The sequence below is a fragment of the Oryctolagus cuniculus genome, chromosome 3 (assembly GCF_964237555.1).
Source record: "Oryctolagus cuniculus chromosome 3, mOryCun1.1, whole genome shotgun sequence".
In the NCBI taxonomy this organism is placed as follows: Eukaryota; Metazoa; Chordata; class Mammalia; order Lagomorpha; family Leporidae; genus Oryctolagus; species Oryctolagus cuniculus.
This window is the reverse complement of record NC_091434.1, coordinates 43,992,108-44,019,989: the sequence shown is the minus strand read 5'-3', so window position 1 is coordinate 44,019,989 and position 27,882 is coordinate 43,992,108. Positions and strand designations below refer to the sequence as shown.

Below are 27,882 nucleotides of genomic sequence, written 5' to 3'. Positions count from 1 at the left end.
ATTAGTAACATCAGAAAATATAACACAGTATTATTTTAAGATTCTCTATAAAAGATGCTGATTTCTTTCTCTCACCTCTCAGCTAAGAACTTACACCTGACAGCACAGAAGGCTCTTTACTATAGTGCTCCAGAGGACCAAGAGCTGAGTTAGGAGACAGCAGCACAAGAACACAACATCCAGCCCTAGCCGGGTAGCAGCTCCAGCTGATCTCGCCTTCCTTGCCTGCAAGGCTGGGCCTATTGGCCCTTATTGTTGGGGAGCCTGGCCTATCAGGGATTCATGGGTGTCTTGTGAGAGATGCTAAGATGGTCTAGCTGGATGTGCCTCTGGGGTGGGGTCATGCCTAATTCCTAGAACTGTGCTAGAAGGGACCACACTGGGCCTGCCTAGTTTTTGATCCACCTTGGTCCCAGACTTGGACTTCCATCCTCCACAAGAATGGAGCTGCATATCTCTTTCAAGGCTGTGCCTGTTTATCAAGGTCAAGTGCAACTCATTTTTCTTGAATGCAAATAACACTTACTTGGAATCAAAAGGCTTATTCTTCATTAAGAAGAATAATCAAAAGGATAAGAACGAAAGCACACCATCTCTGCTCTCACACTGCCCTCTGCTGGTTATTTCAGAAGGAAAACACAATGCCTCTGCCTGAAGTGTTCATTATTGTACAACTAAGCACCTTTAAGTCAGCTATTTATTATTAGTTTACATAATTTTTTTTTGTTCTGAGCTCCTCAGTAAAATTCCACACTAATGTAAAATTCCAGTTCACCTCTTGTGAATTCCTCTGACTTCATAGCAAGAATTTCACAGAACAATGTGATTTTTTTCTTTCTAAAATTTTATTTATTCATTTATTTTGCAGGAGATTAATTTCTTTACCCTTTTCTTTTTCTACTCCATTCTGATGCTATAATAGGTTTTCCTTGACTGATGCTTTTTAAAATGCTTCATGCTGTCACGGTAATTGCCTAATATGTACCAGGCACACTCTGACAAAAGCTTTGCATGCATCACCTCTCTTCACGCTCCTAACAGCTCTGCAAGTGTCGGCCCTGTTTTTCAGAGGAGAGAAATAAGACATGGGGAGGATAAGTAACTCGCTCAAGAGGCCAGACAACTATTAAGTCACAGAGTGGGGATTAAACATAGGTTCCTCTGGCACAGAAGCTCCTGTTCTGCAGTCACTGTATCATGATCTCATTCGATGTATATTCTCAGTCATTCTCACGCTTTCCATAGCATGTATTTTAATGACAGACTTATTTATGGGCCACCTTACCATCACAATTGCTATCAAAATGCTTATTCAACTTAGAGGAGTGCTTTAAGAGAAATTCTTCTACAATGGGATACACAGGTATTTGTAACTGTTAGGCATCTCAGATATGTTAACTGTTCTTACATTAGAGTGCTCCTGTAACATCATGTAATAGCTGTGATCAGTCTAATGGCAAGCATATCTTTCTCCTACTCACCACTGTATTTCCAGCAGTTAGTGCCTGACACACAGGGATGCTTGATGCTTGATATTTGTCCATTAGTGCATCTGCCTAGCAACAAATTATATGGAACTGCTCTTGACATTGTTGGGCCTCTCCCATCTCTTTGGACATTCAGTTCTTTAATAATAAAATCCTCATTTCTTTGTGGGGAAAGAAAAAACTCTTTCCCTCTTCCCTGGCCAATCTAAGCAAAGTGGTGTTTTGTTTTGTTTTGTTTTGACAGGCAGAGTGGACAGTGAGAGAGAGAGAGACAGAGAGAAAGGTCTTCCTTTTGCCGTTGGTTCACCCCCCAAGTGGCCGCTATGGCTGGTGCATTGCGGCCAGCGCACCACGCTGATCCAAAGCCAGGAGCCAGGTGCTTCTCCTGGTCTCCCATGCGGGTGCAGGACCCAAGGACTTGGGCCATCCTCCACTGCCTTCCCCGGCCACAGCAGAGAGCTGGCCTGGAAGAGGGGCAAACGGGACAGAATCTGGTGCCCCAACCAGGACTAGAACCCGGTGTGCCAGTGCCGCAGGTGGAGGATTAGCCTAGTGAGCTGCGGCGCTGGCCTAGTGGTGGTTTTAATGATAAAGATTATAGAAGTGATGGATTTTAGCCAGGGAAGTGAGTATTTCATAAGAACTCTAAGGAAAGAATTATATCTATCATTTTTGCTCACTATCTCATCTTCAATTCACAACACAATGCTTGACATTTAGTAGGTACCTAATATATACATAATAATTAATTAACAAACAAGATTGTCTGGAAACAAGAATTTTAACTGGTTTCAGAGATGTTCACTGACAAGATACTCAGCGTAGCCATTCAAGCTATACATACAGGCAATCGCCTCTATTTGCCATAGACTCTAAGCCCAGAGTTTCATCTCATGCTAAGGGCCAGTCAGGGTATTCAGCTGCTAGTCTGTTCTTGCCCACTGTCATCCTGACTCATCCTGCCTCCTGCTGTGATACGTCATTAAGGAGGATATATTATCCATTACTGTGACATGTTATTGTTAAATATAAATGCCACAAAACTTTCACCAGCTGAGGCATTCTCTCACTAATGTAATGAGAGGAAGTGACAGAGCATGGGAAACCGATGTGCTTTTTTGAGAGAACACAGACCATGCTATCAAAAATGTCACATTCAAAGACATGCTTGAAATAAGTAATTAGTAAGGAGTTCTAGCTTGTACTGTAAAACTCCATCTTATAAGACTTCAACTATCTCAGAGTTGCAGTCATATCAAAGTGCAGCATTTTTCAAGATATATCAATGATGGGGCCGACACTGTGGCATAGTAGACTAAGTCTCTACCTGCAACACTGGCATCCCATATAGGCACCTGTTTGCGTGGCTGCTCTACTTCCCATCCAGCTCTCTGCTATGGCCTGAGAGAGCAGTGGAAAATGGCCTAACTGCTTGGGCCGCTGCCCCCACATAGGGACCCAGAAGAAGTTCCTGGCTCCTGGCTTCTGATTGGCCCATATCTGGTGGTTGCAGTCACTTGAGGAGTGAACCAGTGGATGGAAGACCTCTCTTTCAGTCTTTCCCTTTCTCTGTCTGTGACTTTGCCTCTCAAATAAATAAATAAATAAATAGTTAAAAAAAGAAAGATATATCAAGGACTTAATGGAAAGCCACAATCAGGTCAGAAATATGCTAATACATCTGAATGCTAACAGCTGACATGCTAATATGTGCTATCATTCTTATTTTTAATAAAGCAAATCACTGTATCAGGCAAGGCTCTAACTTTATAGAGAAATATCTCAAAATTCTGATATTTTACAAACACTGGACTTCCTTTCAATATACATGGAATCCAGGACTGGCATTCTCAGGGTGCTCAGTTCTTTACAAGACTAAATAAAGTCAGCAAATTAATCAATTATTTCAACCACTGTTTTGTTTTTCCTTGATCATTTTTATTGATATACAAAAAATAACACCTTTCTGAATATCATATATCATGTAAATTATAATTATATATATTCAGTGAATGACATATGAGGGAGTCATCAGAAGTGTATGGAAAATTGCACATTATCTTTTAATTCCATTTTCCATGAACCTTTTTAAAGTTTCTTCATGTGATATCTACTGTAGTTAATTCATACTCCAAATTCTTTTACGTTCTGTAAATACAACCTTTTTTTTTTTTTTTTTTTTTTTTTTTTTAGTTTTTTGACAGGCAGAGTGGACAGTGAGAGAGAGAGACAGAGAGAAAGGTCTTCCTTTTCCGTTGGTTCACCCCACAATGGCTGCTGCGGCCGGCGCGCTGCAGCTGGCGCACCGCGCTGCAGCTGGCGCACCGTGCTGATCTGAAGCCAGGAGCCAGGTGCTTCCTCCTGGTCTCCCATGTGGGCGCAGGGCCCAAGGACCCTGGCCATCCTCCACTGCCTTCCCGGGCCACAGCAGAGAGCTGGACTGTAAGAGGAGCAACCGGGACAGAATCCAGCGCTCCGACCAGGACTAGAACCCAGTGTGCCGGCGCCACAGGTGGAGGATTAGCCTATTGAGCCACGGTACCGGCCTGTAAATACAATCTTTTATTTATTTTTATTTATTTATTTTTATTTATTTATTTTTTGACAGGCAGAGTGGACAGTGAGAGAGAGAGACAGAGAGAAAGGTCTTTCTTTGCCATTGGTTCACCCTCCAATGGCCACCGCGGCCAGTGCGCTGCGGCCAGCACACCACGCTTATCCGATGGCAGCAGCCAGGTGCTTCTCCTGGTCTCCCATGGGTGCAAGGCCCAAGCACTTGGGCCATCCTCCACTGCACTCCCTGGCCACAGCAGAGAGCTGGCCTGGAAGAGGGGCAACCGGGACAGAATCCGGCGCCCCGACCGGGACTAGAACCCAGTGTGCTGGTGCTACAAGGCAGAGGATTAGCCTAGTGAGCCACGGCGCCGGCTAAATACAATCTTAAAACACTTTCTATATATATAATTTTAAGTGTAGATGAGGGAACTTCAAAAAGTTCATGGTAATGGAATTAAAAGATAAATTTATTTTGGTGCAAACATTTTTGAAATTCATGCACAGTTTTTATAAACTGCTTTCCATGAACTTTTTAAAGACCTCTTGTATTATTTCTAGTAGAACCTATAATCACTATTCTTAAAATAATTATAATTTCCCAGATTTTACCAGATAAACCAAGCTGCTAGAATTACACTATAATATTTCTATTACACATGAGCTGCTCAACCACAAAATCCATTGCCTAAGACAGCCAGAGAATTAGAATCCATTAGAATATCTTTCAGATTTTGAAAGGGTCTTAGATATCATCTTTCTGAACACATTATTATTCAGATGAGGAAACTAATTATCAAGAAAATCGTGATTTGTCAGAGGTAAACAGTTCATCATCTGCAGTGTAATTAGAAATGGTCAACCTTTCACAGGTTGCTAGAGTATGTCAGTCCTTAAGGTGTTGCAGAAAATCCAGGGTTCTAGAACGCACCAATGTGCTCAAATCCTAGCTCTACCACTTGCTCGCTAGTCTCAGATGCCTCATCTCTGAAATGGGTATTAATACACTGTGTACCTCTGAGAGATGTTGAACTTATGAGTATAATGCACACGCCTCTTGACGTAGGGTAAGCCCCTAGGATCATAGGTGATTATCATTACTAACACTAGTAGTAATACTACTGCTGCTAGTACTCACAGTACTGCTACTAAGGCTAATGCTGCTATTGCTACTACTGTTACTGCTGCTGCTGCTGCTCCTAGTACCACTACTATTGCCATATGTTCATAATGTTCTACAACGAGAAGATACAACATAAGATGTCTCCTAGTGCTACCTTAAGGCAGTCCTGTTCCTGAGTTTGCTGGTATTTACTATGTAAAAACACATGTAACATTTATAATAAGGGATGGAGGCAGTCATGATTTCTTAACTACTTTATTCACAACTTGGGAAAATGCTCACAGAAAGAAAGCTGACATCGAATCACATTTTAAAATTCAGTGAATTAATTCTAGTTGCCTGAATAGAATGTTTATGTCTAGGGGCTTGACTATTAATATCACGTCATTGTCTAGGTCTTATTTTAAAAGGTCCCTAAACAAGCTTGTCTGTTTTCAAAAAAAAAAAAAAAAAAAAGTCCTTTGGATGAGATCAGTCAAGATAAGATAACTATAGTCTGACACTAGAATTCTGTTCTATGCAGATGGTTTTACAGCAAGATTTCACTATACTCAAAAACAGTTGAACACTGAGATTTGACACTGAAATGCTATTGGGAGGTACCTCTGGGAAAAAGTAAACATATCCCCAAAAGGTAACTACTAATTTATTAATAATTCATTAATTTCATTTTAATTAAAACAAAATGCTTTTTGTCCAGTACACTTTAATGAGGGGATGAGTATTAAAGAATGATGTTACTACTTCTTAGCAGTCAGAAAAGTCCAAGGACTACTGTCATTTCAGTTGCTTCTTGCACAAACTAATCTGAGCAAGTCCTAAAAGTAAGGGCTGCTTACCCGATGGCTTGTCGCTCCAGCAGCCTCTGCACAGGAATGGTTAGTTTCCCCAGGAAACGCTTGATGATGGGACGGCTCTTGGCAAATTTGTCTTTAATTTCAATTTCTAAGACATCAGTAAGCAGTGCAAAAAATGAATATTTCTGAAAACAAAAATAGATAATATGTTGGCTCAAAACAAGGACTAATATTATATCATTTTATTACTGTAGGAAAGTCTATGTCATATTCTAATGATACACCCAGTTCACACTGCTACAAGCATCTGCAGCTATTGTCAATCCTTTACTCACTCGGCCTCATTAGCATTCAGAATTATGGAAACAGTGAAGAATCGTATGGCAAAAGAAACTCAGCCAACCCTGCAGTCTTTCTTGGTTTAATAGTTTCAAGAGATGTTATCAAATATTAAACTATGGACACTACAATTCTAGTATTCACTAAACTTACTGTATTCTAATGCTTTGATATTTAACATCTAGTTATAGGCTGGGTTAGGATTAACCAGTATTTTTGATTTATGGAAGTTTTATTTCCTAATCTGGGATTTTGAAGTTGCAAAGTGTAGTTAAAAATATTCCTCCATTAGTGGTTAAGGGAAGATCATCTGCAGAATATTCCAGTTTCTCTAATGAATATTAAAATAAAACAATATTGTAATGGACCTTTTACCTAATTTTAAATGGCACACAGGGGCACTTCCTCAGGGACAGAAAAATCAAAGTATGAGGTTGAGACAGGGTTTGCTGTTTTAAGAATGCCATTGGAGAAAACTGGGCTGATCACTAATCAGAATACTAAATGAGTAACTTTTCTCAGGTACAAAAACTTTTACATATATTATCTTTATTTCATCTCTACAAAAATAAATTTTTGAAGAGTCTCAGGATAAGTAAATGATACAGTCAGAAATGTAACGTAAATCATTCCACTCCTTCCCTGACGGCACCCATGCAACTGCAGTGATGGGAATAGGGCTGGGAAGCTTTACATTTAGCACCAATTAGTTTATTTAGTCATAACAGTTACACGTCATCAAAGGCATACAATCTGGCAGTCTACTTACTGGAACATGCACCAATCTAGAATAAGAAATGTGAATTCAGCCACACATTAGCCTTTGAGTGGCTAGTCACATAAACACAGTAAGACTCAGTTTTTTAATCTCCGAAATGGAGAGGTGCTAATCTCATCCCTTATGCTCCCCCATCAGGGTTGCATTGGGGATTTGGGTACACAATCTGCAAACATAAAATGTTCAAAAAATAAAGTTATCACTCATTTCATGACCATATCCATCATGTGCCTGCTGGAGCTCATACTGAGATACATTTTATGTCTCATAGGCTTGGAAATTTGTTACATTTAGGAGTACGCTTTTAAGAGTTACTGTCATTTTGAAATGACAATTGGATTCTTAGAGCATTTATAAGGATGCAAGCAATACCCACTTAGTTGATAACCACACAAAGTGCCAAGAAGGACCTTGCTGTGCTAGAAGGTCTCAAGCAGCCATATCTTTTCTCCAGTTGGTCTTAGATCCTCTGAAATATCTCTCTCCAATGAAACATTTCTACAACTGCTGGGGCATATTGTTGTCACTAAGCATTTAGGATAGGAACTAATTAATGGGGAAGTTCTAGGCCAAAAGAAGTTGACCCAGAGACATGCCAACGCTAGTAGGTAAGACCTGCCTCAGATCCCTGAGAAATGCAGGTAGAGCACATGGTTTGGTCACTCAATTAAAAACGATGCCTGGTGTTCCTTGTTTGACTTTCTGTAGTTCTAATGAGAAAAAAAAAAAAAAAAACTTTGCTTGACTTCATTAATATGGTGCACTGTGATGACTGGTAGCATAATATAGCTGTGAGGAAGTTTAAAAGATCATCAACACAATCACACAATCTGGTTTCACTCGGGATGACAACACCTTGTATGGCTCATCTAATTAACAAAACTTATAAACCCATAAAACGTTTGCCAAAGACCAAAAGGAAAGAAATCCCTTTAGTCTGTATGAATACATGCTAGAACAAAATACCCAAAATATAATCAGTATGACTGATTTTTCCTTTTGATTCAGGCTCTGCAACGGCTCTATTGAACAATGTCACTGATTCTGTCCTTGTTTAAAATTTTAATTTTGTTCATCATTACTCTTTGCATTACTTTTGATTTTCTTCAAATATGCATTAACATACTGATTTAAAGGGCCAGTATTGTGGCGTAATGGGTTAAGTTTCGACCTGCAATGCTAGTATCACATATGGGTGCCAGTTTGAGTCCTAGCTCCTCCACTTCCAATCTAGCTCCCTGCTAATGTGCCTGGGAAAGCAACGGAGGTGGCCCAAGTACTTGGCCCTTGCACCCATGTAGGAGACTTAGAAGAAGCTTTTGCTTTGGCCTAGCCCGGCCCCTGCTGTTGCAGCCGTTCTCTCTCTCTCTCTTTCAACTCTATTTTTCAAATAAATAAAAATAAATAAGTAAATGAAATTTTTAAAAAGATCCTTATTTTGATTCCTAGTCTTTTGGCAGCACATCAAGTTGTGCCCCTGCAGTGACAGCCTCGACTGTCCCACCCTAGACCTGGCTCCTCTGTACAACATAACCCTAAGACACCTTACTCATATTGCCCATACCCATAAATAGTTCAATGATGCAGGGCCCAGGAAGAAAGGTGGTCCTGCCAACTTCCCAGCAGTGAAGTCACAGACTCCTCAGGATCATCTTACCTCTCGGTGCCAAATGGGATTGGTGGTGTTACTGATGATAGTAGACCTTCTCTCCTGCCCATGGTGGGCACAGGTGGGGAAACTGCTTTTCTTTCCTGGCTGAATGGACATCTTAAGATAAGGGTCAGGATTGAAGAACATCCCTTTCTTTAGACCAACTGCCCTAAGGTCTTTAAAGAAGGAAAAGTGGAAAGAAGGAGGGAGACACAAAGAGAGAACAGGAAGGAGGGAAGGACAGAAGGTAGAAGGAAGAATGCATACAACTAGATTAGAACTAGCAGTTCAAAGACAATTTGCTCTTAAATAATCACAAAGGAAGCTCTGAACATTAATTATTTGGTAAAACAATAGGACAGTCATTCATACCATGGTTGTTTTCAGATAAGTGAAGACACTTGAGATATGGCAGGGATTCATGAATTTTTAGGAGATGCCTCTGCATGCATGGATTTCACAATCATTTTACACCAAAATAAACCTATCTTTTAATTCAACTTTCCACGAATGTTTTGAAGTACCCCCATATACATGAAAAGGAGTTTGGACTAAACTTAATTGGAGATAAAACTCTGGAGTGCACATTCATTTGTACCACATTCAAAATGTCATATATATTCCATGAATGTGATGAATGTTAGATTTAAAGAGTAGACCAGAATAGAATTTTTAAATGTGAATTCTGCCTGCTGTTTTAAATAATTATGCCATTACCTTTGCAAGAGTCTGCAAAGTAACTTAAATATTTGATGAAGGTTCTGTAACTCACCTTAGACTCGCCAGTTGTTGTTTCACATTACAAAAATTCTAGCTGAGGTCCATTTAGTAAGAGACTAATATTTTTTTAATGGTCAGGTGAAATGACACAAAAATGCCGGAGATAAAGGCTAGCTCCCCTGGATCATGCCTTTCTGAGAATATAGCTTGAATAAGACAGGCTTATGGACTAAGTGATTGTGGCCAGTGGGAAGAAGAAATTGTTTCTAGATAACTTCTTTTTTTTAATTTAAGGTAAACAAATTACATGTATTTCAAGTTAAGATCAACCTAGCATGCTCCTAAATACTTTGGTTCTTATAGCAATTCTGCACACACACACACATACACACACACCCCAAACCTCTAAAGACCTTTGGATTACAGAGGTCAGCTAGGGAACAAACCTTATATAGCGACCCTAAATTACTGGAGGTCACCAGAGTCATACCAGGCAAGCCCATTTCTGAAACAAAAGGTCTTTCTTAAGAGGAAAAAAACTGGTCTTGGGTTGCCCATAGAACCCTAGTCTCCAGAAAGTATGGGAAGGATTCAGCAGATGGAAGAGCTCACTCTCTCTGTTTCTCCCCTTTTCTTCTGTCACTCTGCCTTTCAAATAAACAAAAATTTAAAAGCGAAAAAGGACTGGTGGCCTAAATGCATGTCAGAAAAACAGACTAAGACTGTTTAACGACATGTAACTGGAAGGAGACGGGAACAGCTTAATCTATCAGTCAGTACTGAAATAGTCAGTGGAGAAGACCTGGTGTTAAGAATACTGCATGAAATATAGTAAAGTATTTGATCTGAAATCCAGGGGAAAAAGGAAAAGTAAGGAAACAGACAGGCACTTCAGAAAGGCTGCTGTAATCTCAATAGCCTTCCAGTCCCCACTCCTAACACTTTATAAACTACACACTCATTATTAAATGCAGCCTGGAATTTTATTGTCAATTTAATATTGCTACATGTTTTATTTAGCATAAAGTAGTTTTGAGAGGAAAAGAATTTACACATTTCCTTTGATTCCTTTCTTGATTATGCTTGACTTGGACTCAAATACAGAATGATATCCTTTAGACATCAATCTCCTTCCAAAGGGATTTATCTGTAGTAAATAAACAATAATACGGACAGAAATTGCTGCCACAAACTCTCACAGAGCTAAATCATTTACACACAAAAATTCCTTTGAACAAAGAGTATTCCACCTGATGGTTAAGTCACTGTGATGAGAACTGTCACAAACAGATAACTCTGATAGCAAACTCTTCCACAATGGAACACTGCACAAAAGATCATTAACAAATATAATGAACTATCAATCATTTATAATCTGATTATTCAGTTCCCTTTATCATCTCATTTCTGCCATTGCTTCTCTTTTGCCTTCTATATATTTTATTGCCCATAAATATCTACACACCTATTAGGCCAAAGAAATACTCACAGTCAAAGGCCAAAGACATACTAAATATCCTAATTAAAGTTACATTTGGAGGAAGTTTAAAATATTAAAATGAAATTTTTACTTTGGCTAGAGAATTCAATTACTCGGTCTCTACTTAACCATAATCAAGAATAGAATATTTGTAAGCAGCCATTCTACAAAGCTTCAATGTTCTCCAAAAAATATTATCCACTGTCAATATGCTACAACCAGATTATAAATAGAGAGGGAGGGGCCAGCGTTGTGGTGTTAGCAGGTAAAGCCACTGCCTAGACACCAGCATTCTACAGCCCTGGCCGTTGCAACCATCCGGGGAGTGAACCAGTGGATAGAAGAGCCTCTCTCTTTGTCTCCCTCTCTCTGTGTAACTCTGACTTTCAAAATAAATAAATAAACATTAAAATAAAATAAAGTTAACACTATATAATTACTTTCATCTCCCATAATTTTTAAACATTCTGCACTAACCAAAACTGTCTGACCATATGGTAGGAAATGAAACAGATTTAAGGTAACTAGTCTCCATGTGAATGGACGTGGGATGCCGGACAAAGTGTTTGAAGAAGCATTTGTATGTGTCCCAATGTTTATTTACCACTTTTTAGAAAATTCCCTAGGATTATTAACTTCCAGATGGTCATTCACCCATGGTGAATTAATAACATCCCCTCTCAAGTCAAAATCAACACAAGTTTCAAGTTCAGAATGACGTGGACCACTTAAAAGCATTGATTAATCATTCTAAATTAAGAATCCAATACTATATAAAAAATATCATGTTTTATACCATAAATATATAAAATTTTTACTTCTCAATTTAATTTTTCCCTATAATATATGGCATGATCCAAAACAAACTGTGCTGAGCTAATATGGGGTTTATTAATTGTTCTCTGTCTATAACCAGGGTTTTCAGTACCTGCAGGCCCTCAAGACTGTGAAGGTCTAAAGCAAATGTTGCCGGTCAAAGTGCTTTTAGGAAACAGATAAGGAGGCAGGGGAGAAGTACCACAGGCAGAGATACTTTAAGCATCTCTGTGAAAGCCTGGATATTTCTTAAATCTTGAGGGTACCGAAGAAAATATATTTATTGGCCAATTTTGAACCATAATCTACTACTGTACAACTTCAAAAATTCACCAGAGAACCAAAGCAAAAACTGTTTCCATATTAAGCAGTCTCATATTGGGGGAGAAGGAAGATGCAAAAACAAATACAGATGGAAGGCCACGGACTAGCACAAACTGACGAAAACACTTTTGTTGTTTGATAATTATGTATTGTACAAGTGTCTGTCTTTAAAACTTGAAATGTTGAAACTTGCTCTATTGGGAACATCTATTTTCATTCACATTTTTATAGACAGAAAAGGTGGATCTAATTTAAATTTGGGGAGCACTACACTAACAGAAAAATGAAAACAAAACATCTTACAGTGACAGGTATTTGTTAGACTTTGTCTTGTATGTCTCTTTTAAAAGTTCATTTCAAATACTGATTTTTTTTTTATCATACTCTTAGCTTTGTGACTGCCAATGCGGTTTTTAAAATCGGAGGGAGGGTCGGGTGGGGAAAGCATCACTATGTTCCTAAATCTGTATATATAAAATACATGAAACATATAATTTAAAGAAAATTTTTTAAAAAATTTAGAAAAACAACTCTGAGGAACACAGAGATGATCAAAACATGGACCTTCTGCTTAGGGAGCATCCAGTTTAACATTATGATAACTTATAATGGAGATACACACAGGAGAATAACCCCTCTCTCCCTCCCTAGACCTCCTTAACTAATCTAAATCTCTGTATGTCTTCTTCCTTTAGGATCTCTTTCTTTATTCCTAACATAGTCCCCTTGCTTTCTCTCACTTTCCTAGCCTCTTATACTTGTTCTCCTTCCAAAGTCATGTTTCATTTGGTTAGTTCTTATGTCATGGCTTTGTGTTAATAATCCACCAGAACTTAAACAAACATTGCATCTCATAAAACATAAAATAAAATAAAATCAGTGACTTTCAAACTTTCGTTACAGTGACCTATGTATGAAGCATATTTTACAATTTTTATATTGCAAGGCTGTATATAGGTATATAGACAAGTAAATTCCATGCATAAAGATTTTGTTAGTAGAAACTTGTGTTTCCCTTGGATGGTAAACTCTCATAATATTCTACTCTTTGTAAACTAATTACTGGTTTCAACTAAATCAAACTTACAAACTGTACTAAGTCCCAACTGACAACCCAAAAAGCAGTGTTTAAATTATATGATAAACATACAAGTGATTAGAACATTTGACTAATCAGAAAACAAACAAAAGTTGTCTTATCCATGTTCCAATTTTCATGTGTGTTCCTCTACAGAAGAAGTATCTTTTTCCCCTACTCTTTAAATTTTTCCTTGGTCTAGCTGAGGTAACTATATGTTTTTTTTAAAAGATTGGCTATAGCATAACTGTATTGTCAGTTTTCTTTTTTAAAAGATTTATCATTTATTTGAAAGGCAGAGTTACAGAGAGGCAGAGGCAGAGAGAGAGAGAGGTCTTTCATCTGCTGGTTCACTCCCCCAGATGGCTGCAATGGCCAGAGATGGGCCAATCTGAAGCCAGGAGCCAGAAGGTTCTTCTGGTTCTCCCACATGGGTGCAGGGGCCCAAGGACCTGGGCCATCTTCTGCTTTTCCAGGCCATAGAAGAAAGCTGAATTGGGAGAGGAGCAGGTGGGACTAGAACCGGCATCCACATGGGATACTGGCATTGCAAAATGGGCTTTACCCACTATGCCATAGCGCTGGCCCATAATAAATTGTTTTCAATTATCAAAGATCCTCAGTGGGATTAGCGTATGTTATATTACAGGTTTCTAAAGTAAATATACATAGTTATATAATTTTTAAGCATCAGAAACTTAGAAGGATAATTTCCAAATTTATATTTAAAATCTAACGTTATCATGGTCAAAGGTATTCTTGAATTTCTGGAAGTATAACCAAAAAGAAAATAAAAAATCATCTAGTTCCCATATCATATAGAAGAGTCCTTGGGAAAAAAGTGAGCATTCAAACCTTGGAAAGTACATACTCTCAGGTTGGGTGCCGCATTTAAAGGCTTTCTTACCTGACAGCGTAAAGCTCACAAGCTTCCGAGAATGCAGGTTTCCTGAAGCACTTCCTTCCATGCCTTCTGCCCCCATCTGAACAGAAAAAAAAATCACATGTCTGAGGTTTCATAGGAGCAGGATGCCCCTGAATGTCGCTGATACAATTATTTTTGTATCTAACATGTTTGAGAGTAGTTTTCAAAGCTCATGGAAAAAGGAAATTAAAAGATATAATTATTTTAGTAAAATTTTTGACATTAATACATAATTTTTTCATTATATGCATATTCTATGAACTTTTAAAAGTCTGCTTATATTGTAGCATATGTCTTTTCATTTCTAAATCGTAGAAAAGAGACACAAATAAGATTCTTGGGGGTAAGATAAAAGGTTATACTTCAATTTGATCTTTATCCAAAATATAAAAAAAGATAGGAGCTTCAAAATTCCCTGTGAAAATGAATCAACCCTGGATAAGAATACAGTTGAGAGATACATAGTAAATGTACTTAAACATTCCCTCAGGAACTAAATATCAATCTTCTTCAGACTTATTAGAAAACTTAGAATAAACTAAATGGTTGATTTCTATCAGACTCATGTATATCTACAGAAGAATCCTCCTTTGACAAATACTTCTGATTATCCACATAGGTGTCCTACCTCCCCTGCAGATTTTGGTTTTGTTGTGCTGCAGGTGCATGACACATACTATAATAATTAGGATAATAAGAACTTGCAATGCTAGTCTACTGACAACACTTCCTAAAAGCTTTTAAGTAAATTATACCTCACTTGAAACCAACAATTTATAGGTCACATAGCAAATTCAGATCTTTCTATCAATTTATGTAAAATTTATGGTATACTATATGATACGTTAAAAAATAAGTCTGCAGTATTATGATGCAACATTGAAGACAAACAATATTCTGAATAGCTGGGAAGCAGGAACCACATTTTAACCCTAAATTCAGATTAAGCTATCTTGACAAATACTCTGTCCTTGATCAAACTTTGATCAAGATCCTTGAGGCCAACCATTAGGCTTCCATCTCCATCCTTGTAATCTGCAAAATCCCACTAAGTCAGTTTAAAGAGAGCTCTATTCTTACTATGTGACCACCCTTGATATTAGACCAAATTCCTCATCCTCTATGAACCCCCTGGTGACATATGAGCATGCTGGCCTACCTATGGGAAGAATTCTACTAGGTTAGTTTAGCCAGAATTATACTACCCTTTTATTATACAACCAATGGCCCCATTCCCCCAATACCCACACCTTGGCTATAAATTCCCACTTTCTTTTGTTATATTTGGAATTGAGCAAATTATGTATCGAGGTCTCCTTTTCTAATTTATTTGAACACAGAGAAAAACAAAAATGGAGATATAGAGAAAGAAAGCTCCAACTTGCTGATTTAATCCCCAATGCCTACAACAGCTCGGGCTGGCCAGGGGCTGAAAAGGGGAACTGGGACTTCAATCCAGTCTCCCATGTGGGTGACAAGAACTCAATCATTTGAGGCATCACTGTTGTCTCCCAGGGTCTGCATTGGCAGAACCTGGAGTCAGGTGCTAGAAGTCAAACCCCGGTACTCCAATTTGGGGGTATATGTGTCTTTTTTTTAAGATTTCTTTTATTTATTAGACAGAGTTACAGAGAGAGGTAGAGACAGAGAGAGAGAGGAGAGAGAGGTCTTCTATCTGCTGATTCACTCCCCAGATGGCCACAATGGCTGGAGGTGAGCCAATCCGAAGCCAGGAGCCAAGAGCTTCTTTTGGGTCTCTCATGTGGGTGCATCCTCCACTGCTTTCCCAGGCACATTAGCAAGGAGCTAGATCAGAAATGGAGCAATCAGGACTTGAACCAGTGCCCATATGGGATGCTAGCACTGCACGCTAAGGCTTTAACCCACTGAGCCAACCACGGCATTGGGGGCACTTCTTCCATCTTATTTTGCTGCACTCCTCCTCATACTTCAGTAAAAATTATACCATCCACAGAAAAAAACTATCACTAACCCAGGCAAAGTTGAGAAATTACAAGAGCAATTGCATTCAAATTTTGAAATACAAATTTCTACTGCTGTCTCCGTAATTTCTGTATCTTAGACAAGACTATTTTGTGTGACAACTGCTTCTGATCATTCTGTATGTCATCTGAAACATTACGAGGGTATCCAGGCCAGGTATCTATTTCATTCTCTACATTAAACCAATCTTTAATAATCATAGAGTCAGTTCTCAAAAAAATACATGTATTTATTATATTGTACTGTACTCCTTTGACTCCTCATTTCCACATTAACTACAGCCGAGGAAGCAGCAATTGACCAGACAAGAGATTGCCATAACTATCCTGCCCTGCTTTCGTCACACTTGAGCCAGGAGAATAGTGAGATATTGTAGACCACAACTGAGACAGACACTCAGCAACTGCTCTTATTTTTGTGCCTGGGTACACTCAGGCAGCCAAAAAACCATGGATTCTCTCAGACCACACTGCCCAGTAAAATGTGCCACTCCTAAGAACATAACATCTCTACCTGTTATGAGAACTTCGGCTAAGTGAGTTAACTGAGACTAAAGAGACTCCTTGGTCTATCCTCATTTAACATCTATTTAAAATAAGAAACCATGAGAAAGAAAACAAGCATCCTTTAATTTTCCTTTGAAAAATGTAAATTCAATTTCAGATTGGCAAAAAACTAGTATGAAACAATTCTCAAAGAATTCACCAAAATAAGTGTCCTATATGACAACTTTGGTAAAATGCTCATCTGAAATACTACCCAAAGAATTCAGTTTTACCATTCATTACAAGAAAGCCCAAACCTTACCACTAAATACTGGGACACTGATGAAAATAACACATCTGCACTCAATGTTTAGAGAAGTTTTTAAATAAACTCACTGCATAGATTCATTCCAGGAAAACCCAGCAGCAACGCTGTCAACCTAGCAATGAAACAATGTGTGGTGAGTGATGGTAGCCTTAATCTGCTCCTGCAGCCGAGGGATTTCCTGTTCCAACTGGCTGAGACACACAACACTGTGTACTCTGATGAATGACAGTGACGTCAAAATACAAATAATAGAGAAGACACAATCTTTTTTTAATCCTTGATTCATTGTAAAAGGATATGTGAGAAAGGAGACCATATGATTAGGAGGTCAGCTCATGTTTTTTTTCTCCGAGGAGTTTCTCAGTGATTTCTTCCAGGTCTACTCTTTGTATCTGGTCAAGTTATAATCATCCTAAGTGGGCTTTGTGAATATCAGTGCTGCTCATCAGTCCCAAGAACTAAACACATCATGGATCTATGTGTGGCCATTGTGCTGTTACAGAAACACAGTGCTGACTGCTACAATGAGGTGTCCATGTGGTACAATCTTTCAATTTTGGATTCAGACCCAACTTTTTAAAGTTCCATCAGAAACTTATTGACCAACAAGTACATTATCCTTTGAAGCAAAATACTCATGAGTGCCAGTGTTGTATTGATGAAGCTTTTATGGTGCTCTGAACCTGTGTGAAGCAAATTAATTATCTTCAAACTATCCACAGGCTTTGACTGTGATCTCAATGCAAAATCAATACAATGAGATCAATATTCACCAGACCATTAACTTATGCCATTAATGGTATCTGGTTATTGAAATAGTTGGTTTTATTACAAGCAGGTCATTATTCTATTTTTGTAACCTTTTTTAGAATATCAACTAGAGTTAAGGCAAGCATTGTGGCTGAGCAGGGTAAGCCACTGCTTGGAACACTCACATTCCACAATGGAGTGCCTGCTTTGGGTCCCAGCTAATCCCCATTAGACCCAACTTCCTGCTAATGCACCTGGGAGGGAATGGATAGTGATTCAAGTGCTTGAGTCTCTCCCACCACGTGGGAGATCTGAATGTATTTCCTTGCTCTTGGCCTTAGACTGGCCAAAGCCCCTGCTCTAGAGGCGTTTGGGGAACAGGAAATCAATCTCTTTTTCACTTCCTCTCTCTGTGTGTCACTCTGCCTTTCAAATAAGTAAATCTTTAGAAAATATTAACAAGAGTAAAGTCTTTTCCAGTGTTTAATATGTGACATGGCAGGTTTTATAGTCAACTATGGTGATTTTACTTGTGACCCTCAAAGTATTTTTTAAATATTCTATACTATTGGTGGCTATAATGGAAACTCAAATATAGTTTTTAAAAATCTTTTAAAATTATTTATTCAAAAAGCAGAAAGACAGACAGACAGAACTTGTATTTGTTGGTTCACTTCCAAAATACCCATAAAGCTGCAGCTGGGACAGAACAAAGCCAAGGTCCAGGAACTCAATCCAGGGCTCCCATGTGGATAGCAGGAACCCAATTACTGTAGCCATCACCTACTGCCTCCCAGGGGGTGCAATAATAGAAAGCTGGAATCAAAGACAGATCTGGGACTCAAACCCAGGCACTGTGATATGGAATGTGGATGTCCCACCAATCACCTGAACCACTAGACTAAATGCCCATCCCTGATATACAATTCTAATATGAGCAGAGTAGTTAATTACTGAGGATTTAACATACATTGTCCCCTGTGCCTGAAGTGCTTGTCCTTCTTCTTTGAGCTTAAGTAATTTTTATTCTTCCTTCAGACTGTTGCTCATATGTACCTTCCTCAGGAAAGCCTTCCAGAACTTTCATGATCAGGATAAACCCTACTAGTCCATATTCTTCTAGCTCCATTACACTCCTCCTTGTACAATTATCACTCAAATAAACACAATTTGATTGAGGTTACTCTTCCCCACTAGACTAATGACAGCAACACTGTGGGTTCTTTCTCTATTTTTTCATCCTTTCCCAGTGTTAGGTACAATGAGTAGCACTTAGCAGGCATTCAATGAATATCTGCTAGGCAAAGACTGCTTGATACAGAGGCACAATCAGAGACAGCAGAGGATGTTTTCTGGACACCTTCAAAATGTCATGTGCAGAAATTACTTTCTGAATTTGAGAGTATCAACATAGCCTGTTGCTTATTTCCAAAAATATACTTGTGTTAGCACATACATATACATGCACACACACACACACACACACACAATGTTGTGAAGCTTCTGTTATGGGAGCCAAAACAACTGTCAATACTTTCATGACTTCATTTTTATTAATGATCAATAAAAACTACTAGGATTTATACATCTCAGAGTCAAACCACCCATGTATGATGGAGTTACATATTGAGAGACTGTTAAGAGTCCAAAGTGGTTGTACTGAGTGAAAAACTACAAAATTATGAAAAGCCAGTTCTATATTGGAAATGGACACACTTTCCCTCCAAAGTCCAGGACAATCAGTTTCCCTTACAACTAAATTAGGTATTTGTTTCTTCAACTGAAGGCCTGATGAGGAAGCTGATTTCCATTGAAAATACATGCAATATCTTTAGGCACTCAACCCCAATTCATTCTTAAGAGGGATCCAGTGTCAACACCTCCTAAGGAAACAGCATATTTATGACTCTTATCTCACACTCTCTTTGGGTCAAAGCCTCCTTGAACTGACTGGCGTGTGTAGAATCTCCCATTATTTAAATGGATTATTTTTCTATTTTACTCAGTGAATTCACATAAATTAAATTCCCAAAAGATGCAATGCCACTGATTTCTACCAAACAGTCTTCCAGACTAAGCTTCAAACCTTCCATGATGAGGCTCTTAGCTTTAAGAGCAGGTTTCCTGAAGAGCTGACTATAGACAGAACTTCTATAAACCAAAGCATATTTTTCTGCTGATTTACAAACAGATTCAGGTATGCCAGCCTTGTAAGTTATTTCCTTTCTTAAAACAGTGCCCGAACTGCTATGCATTTCCTTTTTCATTGTTCCTCATAATCCTGTCAGGGCTGCTCAGGCAAAAAATAGAAACTTGTTCCCACGTGGATCTCAGGAAGCAGCCAGTAAGGAGGGTACTCACCATCACAGCTGGGTTCTTCACAGTGATGCAGGGGGTCGTGGCCCGCAGGGCTCCACTAATGCCGTGGTAGTATTTGAAACAGATTTTTATCTCCGCTACAAAGCAATGGGAGAAAAACTGTAATTTAAACACTGAAGCAACACATTTAGGAATCAGCTGAGGAAATGTGCCATTCCATTTCTCTGACAATCCTACTTATGACTCTGAGTGATCCCTTGTGTTCTAGTCACAGGCAACAGACAAAATCCTGTTTGATTTTAGATGATCCTGGGAAATTGTTCAACAAAATCCAAAATATATTGGAAAAAGGATACACAAAACAACATGCCAAAATAGAAATAGTATAGAGATAAGTATAAGACTAGCAAATGTTTACTGAGGTGCTCTACAATGTGCCAGGCAGAGTGATAAGATGCATGTTCATGGTGTCATTTAACCCTCACTTCAACCTTGGAATGCAGAAGTTCCTGTTTCTGTATTACAGGTGAGGAGCAGAGGTTTGCTGTAAGTGAAATAAGCACGAAATTGACAGTGGGGAATCAAAGTCAATCTGATTTCAAAGTCCTCACTATTACCCTGTACAATACAAACTGGAGCTGTCGATGGAAAGAGAAGGAAAACATGGAGGTATACCATAGCAGATTCTCTGAGATTCTGTATTAATTTTCCAAGAGCTTTAAATATAGCGACCAGAAATTAAATTTAGAAACAATTGCTATTACATGAAATTCCATACATCTTATAAATTTTGTTCTAATAATCTGAACTTGATAAAAAGTGATACAAATGTCAATCATGGTTTTTGAAAAGTAACCACAATTTCAAAATGCATTAAGTCTAAGTGTGTCAAAGAGAAAACCCACAGTCAAAGCATTCCCCTACACTTAACAGCATCTGCATCAATGAAGTGTCACTGTGAGGTGTATTTTCGCAAAGTATTGTACTATACAATGATGCTGATGGGTAGGCCCTGGAGGGAGAGTCCTAAGCCGCTGGAGGGAGTTCCTCTCTCACAAGTGAATCTGGATCATTAAACTGGGGCTGCTGGTCGTATTTCACCAAGGAAGTTAATATTCCACTGACTTCCATGACTGCACAAAATGGCCTCCTATAGCATATTTCGTTTGTTCATCTTGAGAGAAAGATACAATAAATAAAAATCCTCTTCCAGAAATTTGTATCATTACATTATTCCTATCAATGACAAATACAAAATACTAACTTTCTTTTTTTTTAAGATTTATTTTACTTATTTGAAAGACAGAGAGACAGAGAGAGATCTTCCATCCACTGCTTCACTCCCCAGATGGCTGCAAAGGCCAGAGCTGCACTGATCCGAAACCAGGAGCTTCTTCTGGGTCTCCCACATGGGTGCAGGAGCCCAAGGACTTGGGCCATCTTCTACTGCTTTCTCAGGCCATAGCAGAGAGCTTGATCAGAAGAGGAGCAGCGGGGACTAGAACCGGCACCCATGAGGGATACTGGTGCTTCAGGCCAGGGCTTTAACTCACTGTGACAGAGCACTGGTGCTCTGTAACCACAATACTAACTTTCAAAAATACCATTCAACATGAGACGCAATATCAGCTCTAATATATATTTTAATCACTATGCAATAATCACAATGTAGTTAACATTATCATCCAAAATAGCTTTACTAGGTACCTGCCAAAACACATGCCCAGCATTTTACCTGACAGTCTAACAGATCAGGGACAAGTTTCTTGTCTAGCAGGTGTTTTATAGTTGGCAGCTCAGAAGACAATCACAGGCATGGCAAAACACAAAAGACAAACACTGAAAAGGAAACAAGAAAAGAGACCATGGATAAGATCAGTGAAGACACTGTGAAGTCAGAAGGAGACATAGAGATAATAGGTCTGAAATTGGGAAGGAGAAGGTCAAACTATCTATTTGCAGAGACATGATTCTATACATAGGGGATTCAAAAGACTCCACTAAGAAGCTATTGGAACTCATAAAAGAGTTTGGTAAACAGCAGGATATGAAATCAACACACAAAAATCAATAGCCTTTGTATACACAGACAATACCCTGGTTGAGAAAGAACTTCTATGATCAATCCCATTCACAATAGCTACAAAAAAATTAAATGCCTTGGAATAAATTTTACCAAGGGCATCAAAGATCTCTATGATGAGAACTACAAAACATTAAAGAAAGAAATAGAAGACACACACACACACACACACACACACACAAATGGAAAAATCTTCCATGTTCATGGATTGGAAGAATCAATATCATCAAAATGTCCATAATACCAAAAGCAATTTACAGATTCAATACCAATCAAAATACCAAGGACATTCTTCTCAAATATAGAAAAAAGGATGCTGCTGAAATTCATATGGAAACACAGGAGACTCCAAATAGCTAAAGCAATCTAATACAACAAAAACAAAGCCAGAGGCATCACAATACCAGATTTCAGGAAATACTACAGGGCAGTTATAATCAAAACAGCATGGTACTGGTACAGAAACAGATGGTAGACCAATGGAACAGAACAGAAACTCCAGAATTCAATCCAAGTTATCTACAACCAACTTATATTTGACAAAGGAGCTAAAATCAATTCCTGGAACAAGGACAGTCTCTTCAACAAATGGTGCTGGGAGAACTGGATCTCCACATGCAGAAGTATGAAGCAAGACCCCTACCTTACACCTTACACAAAAATCCACTCAAAATGGATCAAATACCTAAATCTATGACATGATATCATCAAATTATTAAAAGACATTGGGAAACTTGGCATAGGCAAATAGCTCTTATAAAAGATTTCAGAGACACAGGCAATCAAAGTCAAAATTAACAAATGGGATTACATCAAATTGAGAAGCTTCTGTACTGTAAAAGAAACACTCAGCAAAGTGAAGAGCCAAGTGACAGAATGGGTGACATTATTTGCAAATTATGCAACTGATAAAGGACTAATATCCAGAATCTATAAACAGGTAAGAAACTCCACAACAATGAAACAAACAACCCAGTTAAGAAATGGGCGAAGAACTTAAACAGACATTTTTAAAAAGAGGAAATCCAAATGGTCAATAGACACATGAAAATATGCTCAGGATCACTAGCCATAAGGGAAATGCAAATCAAAACCACAATGAGGTTTCACTTCACCCCCAGTAGAATGGCTTCAGTGGGGTGGCTTTCACACAGAGATTAACAAACAACAAATGCTGGCAAGGATGTGGGGAAAAAGGTACCCTAATCCATTGTTGTCAAGAGTGTAAACTGGCCCAGCCACTGTGGAAAACAGTATGGAGATACCTCAGAAATCTGAATATAGACCTACCATATGACCCAGCTATCCTATTCCTAGGAATTTACCCAAGGGAAATGAAGTCAGCATATGAAAGAGTTATCTGTTCCCCCACGCTTATTGAAGCTCAATTCATGATAGCTAAGATATGGAATCAACCAAAGTTCATCAACTGAAGACTGGATAAAGAAATTATATTTAGACACACCATGGAATACTACACAGTGGTTAAAAAAATCCATTCCTTTGCAACAAAATGGATGCAATTGGAAAACATCATACTTAGTGAAATAAGCCAGTCCCAAAAGGACAAATTTCATATACAGCATCTAAAAACATATAGAAGTGAAACTGACACTTTGAGATGCGATACTTTTAAACAGCCATTGTCTTGACTGTTGAGGAATAGTTTTTTTCTTCATACTATTTGTTAAACTCTTTACTTAGTAAAAAATTAATCTTATATGTATAAAGATGTATAATAGAAAGTATATCTTAATAAAAAATAAAAATGAGAATAGGAGAGGGAGGAAAAATAAGGGTGGGAGTGCAGATGGGAGGGCAGGAAGGGTAGGAAGAATCACTACATTCCTAAAGCTGTATTTATGAAATGCATGAAGTTTGTATACCTTAAGTAAAAGTTTTCTGGGGAAAAAAGAGAAAATAGGTCTGATAGATAAGAAAAACGGGGTTAAAGGGAGGTAGGACTAAGGAGTGGTAGAAAGCAGAGAAGCAGTAATGAACATGCTGGGTTTGAGGAAGACGACGACCGGCTCAGGAATTCCAACTTTATATTACTTTGCCTCCCTAAAAACACTTCTGCAAATGGCTCCCTTCTACTAAGACAAGTTTCGGGTTATTTTTGAAATAGCAATAGCTGGAAAGAACTGAGCAAACTTCACTCTTCCAATTGCTTTCTTCCATGACCAACAAATAGCACGTGTTCTGCAAGGACAGAGCTCAGAGGTGTGCATGATGTCTGTATTCTGTGGCCAGGAGCTCCTTAGTATCACACTCTGTTGGGCAACCAGTAGACTGTGGATTTGTCTGAGCAGTAGCTGAGAGATCAATCAATTATTAGCTATGGTGCAGGTAATTTTCCAATGAAGAGAAGTGCATACTGACAAGACATATTCCCCTAGCTCCCTCTCAAGCTCCCTCTCATCTCCTCGTTTCTAAAGTATTGGTGGTGAGCTAGGTAACAGACTCTGAGACCAAAAACTGTGACTGTATTTTTATTTGGAGGATGTTGATGATGAGGCCAGCCGACCAATTTGGAGTGTTACTTTATTTCTTGTTATGACAAAAATCTTCCATCCAGATGACAAATTAGAACCCATGAAACTGTAAGATAAATTTATGCTGAATTACACAAATGCAGATTCTGTGGGCATGGTCACCAGACACCCTGCAAAGCTGAGCTGAAGTATAAAGCTGAGGGGATTGACACAGATCATCCATTTCAAAACCAAACACACAGCCTGGGCACCAGACAGAAAACACGGTCCTGGACAGAACCCAGGAGAGAAACTAGCCAACTCCTTCAGCAGAAAACATGTGATATCTCCTTTAAAATAGAGGAATGTTCCATGTTGAGTGGGAGACTTCATCTTCAAATATGACAGTAGTCCCCCTCACCCATGGTTTTGCTTTCTGCAGATTCAGTCAACCATGATCCAAACAAACTAAATAGACCACTCTAAGAATAAGTAATTTATACATTTTAATTATGATTCTGAGTAGCCAGTCCTGGTTACTCCACTTCTGATCCAGCACCCTGTTAATACTACTGGGAAAGCAGCACAAGATGGCCCAATTTTTTGGGTCCCTGCCACCCTTCTGGGAGATAGAGTTCTTACCTGCTGGCTGCTTACTGGCCCAGCCCCAGCCATTGCAGCCATTTGGGAAGTGAACATGCAGATAGATGATCTCCCTCTCCTCTCTCCCCCCTTCCCTATCCCCTCTCCCTCTCCTTCTTCCTCTTCCCCCTCTTCCTCTGCCTTTTGAATAAATAAATAAATCCTTTGAAAAAAGATTTCAATAAATAAAAAGAAATATCATAGTTTAGCAGAAACATAGGCAAGGAGTATAAAGAATAATCAAATGAAAAGATGTTCAACTTCACTCATATACAGTTAATTTTAAAATAGTCACAGGGGCCAGCACTGGGGCATAGCAGGTAAAGCTGCCACCTGCAGTGCTGGCGTCCCATATGGGTGCTGGTTTGAGTCCCTGCTGTTCCACTTCCATCCAGCTTATTCTATGGCCTGGGAAAGTAGTACAGGATGGCCCAAGTCTTTCAGCCCCTGCACCTGCCTGGGGAACCCAGAGGAAGCTCTTGGCTCCTGGCTTCGGATCGGATCAGCTCCGGCCATTGCAGTCATCTGGGGAGTGAACCAGCAGATAAAATAACTCTCTCTCTCTCTTTCTCTGTAATTCTGCCTTTCAAATAAATAAATAAATCTTTAATAAAAAATAAAAGTCACAGATCATTGAACCTATAGTAATAGATACTTCTTTTTTTAAAAATTTATTTATTTATTTATTTGAAAGGCAGAGTTACACAGAGAGAGGGAGAGACAGAGAGAGGGGGAGATATTCCATCTGCTGGTTTGCTTCCCAAATGGCCACAATGGCCGGGGCTAAGCCAGGAACCTAGAGCTTCTTCCAGGTCTCCCATGTGGCAGCAGGAACCCAAAGACTTGGGCCATCTTCTACAGCTTTCCCAGGAGCACCAGCATGGAGCTGGATCAGAAGCGGAGCAGCTGAGACATGAACCAGCACCAATATGGGATGCTGGCATTTAAGGCAGCAGCCTTACCCACTATGCACAAAGCCAGCCATAGTATTATATAATTCTTACAATTTGTTTGACAAAGATTTTTTTTTAACTTTTATTTAATGAATATAAATTTCCAAAGTACGGCTTATGGATTACAATGGCTTCCCCCCCATACCGTCCCTCCCACCCACAACCCTCCCCTTTCCCACTCCCTCTCCCCTTCCATTCACATCAAGATTCATTTTCGATTCACTTAATATACAGAAGATCAGTTTAGTATACATTAAGTAAAGATTTCAACAGTTTGCTCCCACACAGAAACATAAAGTGAAAAATAATAGATGATTTTTTAAATGATGATGAAATCAGATCAGACCTATTGTTGTTTGACAAAGATTTAAAACAAAGTTTGACAAAACACTACATTTGTAGCAAAATGGATATGCACAGGCATTTATTTACTTCTTCTTCTTCTTTTTTTTTTTTTTTGTTCTTCTTTGAAACAGATAGTTGAATGGTTGCTTTAAAGTGCAATCTTACAATCACAGTTATAGAAACCCCTTTACCTAAGAACAGGTTCAAGTTTCTAAACACTGTCCAAAGTCCCTTCCTCCTTCCCAGCCTCCCCTGTAGTTAGTCTAAAGTGACAGCTTACAGACCTTTACCCTAACTCTTCGGTGTTGGAGGTGGAGTTGGTATGCTGTTGTCCTGGGAGATGTTTTCATTTGCATTAATGAGAGGTAGTAAGTTAAAAAAATCAAAAACTAAAGGGGCACCTCTGCGTTGTAAACACTTAAATTGAGGGTACCAAATCTTTATTTTAGTAACTATAAGCAAAAGTATCCTGAAAATTATTGAAAGGGACCAAAATATACGTCCTTGATTCATGACTGGCCCCAACCATTCTGTAGGACTGCAGCAGGAAGATACAACTTGAATCTTACTCTCCTCTTCTTGAACCTATATCTGGTTCTATGGGTTATGGCCCTTATGGGCTAACACATGAAGCCTCCCCCTTCTCACCCTTCTCAGTGCTCATTGCCAGCATTCATACGTGATGCCAGCATTGTAGGTGGCAGTTTAACCCACTGCACCATGTTGACCTCTTTATTTAATGGAGCATTAAGCATTTGACTATAATGTAAATTAAAAATATGCTATCTTGGGGCTGGCATTGTGGCATAGTGGGTAGAGCCACTGCCTACGAGGCCTGCATACCATACAGGTGCCAGTTCGAGTGCCACCTGCTCCACTTCCAATCTACCTCCCTGCTAGCGGCCTGGAAAAAGCAACATAAGATGGCCCAAGTGCTTAGGCCCCTGCCACCCAAGTGGGAAACCTGCATGAGGCTCCTGGCTCCTGATTTCTGCCTGGCTCAGCTCTGGCCATTGTAGACATCTAGAGAATGAACCGGCAGATGGAAGATCTCTCCCTCTCTTTCTCTCTCTGTTAATATTTGTGTGTGTGTGTCTGTGTGTGTGTGTGTAACTCTGACTTTCAAATACATAAGTAAATCTTTTAAAAATATATGACACCTCAAAAATAATAATTAAAACTGTACCGAATAATTTATCTCTGAATTTGCAAATGAATAAAATATTTACAGATAAAGAACACAAAACTGGTACCAGTGGTTGCCTTCAGGGTGGGGAAACCAGTGACAGGTCACAAAGTTGGGAAGACCTGTATTTTTACTTTGTATCTTTTAAATATTATATTTTTCTCATATATTACCTACTTAAAATTACTTCTTTTTTTAAAAGATTTATTCATTTATTTATTTGAAAGTTAGAGTTACACAGA

The 27,882-nt window shown here is 38.8% G+C and overlaps 1 protein-coding gene across 11 annotated transcripts in view; it reads right to left on the bottom strand.

Annotated features, from left to right (window-relative positions):
• HECW2 (HECT, C2 and WW domain containing E3 ubiquitin protein ligase 2) overlaps positions 1-27,882 on the bottom strand; it is a 445,235-nt gene that overhangs the window by 127,798 nt on the left and 289,555 nt on the right. For 10 of the 11 annotated variants that reach the window (XM_051849334.2, XM_051849331.2, XM_051849332.2 and 7 more), the window contains 4 exons: positions 20,000-20,094; positions 14,054-14,129; positions 8,735-8,904; positions 6,003-6,145 (listed from right to left, as the gene is read on the bottom strand). In XM_051849334.2, coding sequence (XP_051705294.1) covers positions 6,003-6,145; positions 8,735-8,904; positions 14,054-14,129; positions 20,000-20,094 — 484 coding nt within the window. The remainder of the gene's footprint in view (positions 1-6,002; positions 6,146-8,734; positions 8,905-14,053; positions 14,130-19,999; positions 20,095-27,882) is intronic. The other variant, XM_070070445.1, reaches the window with a different exon arrangement.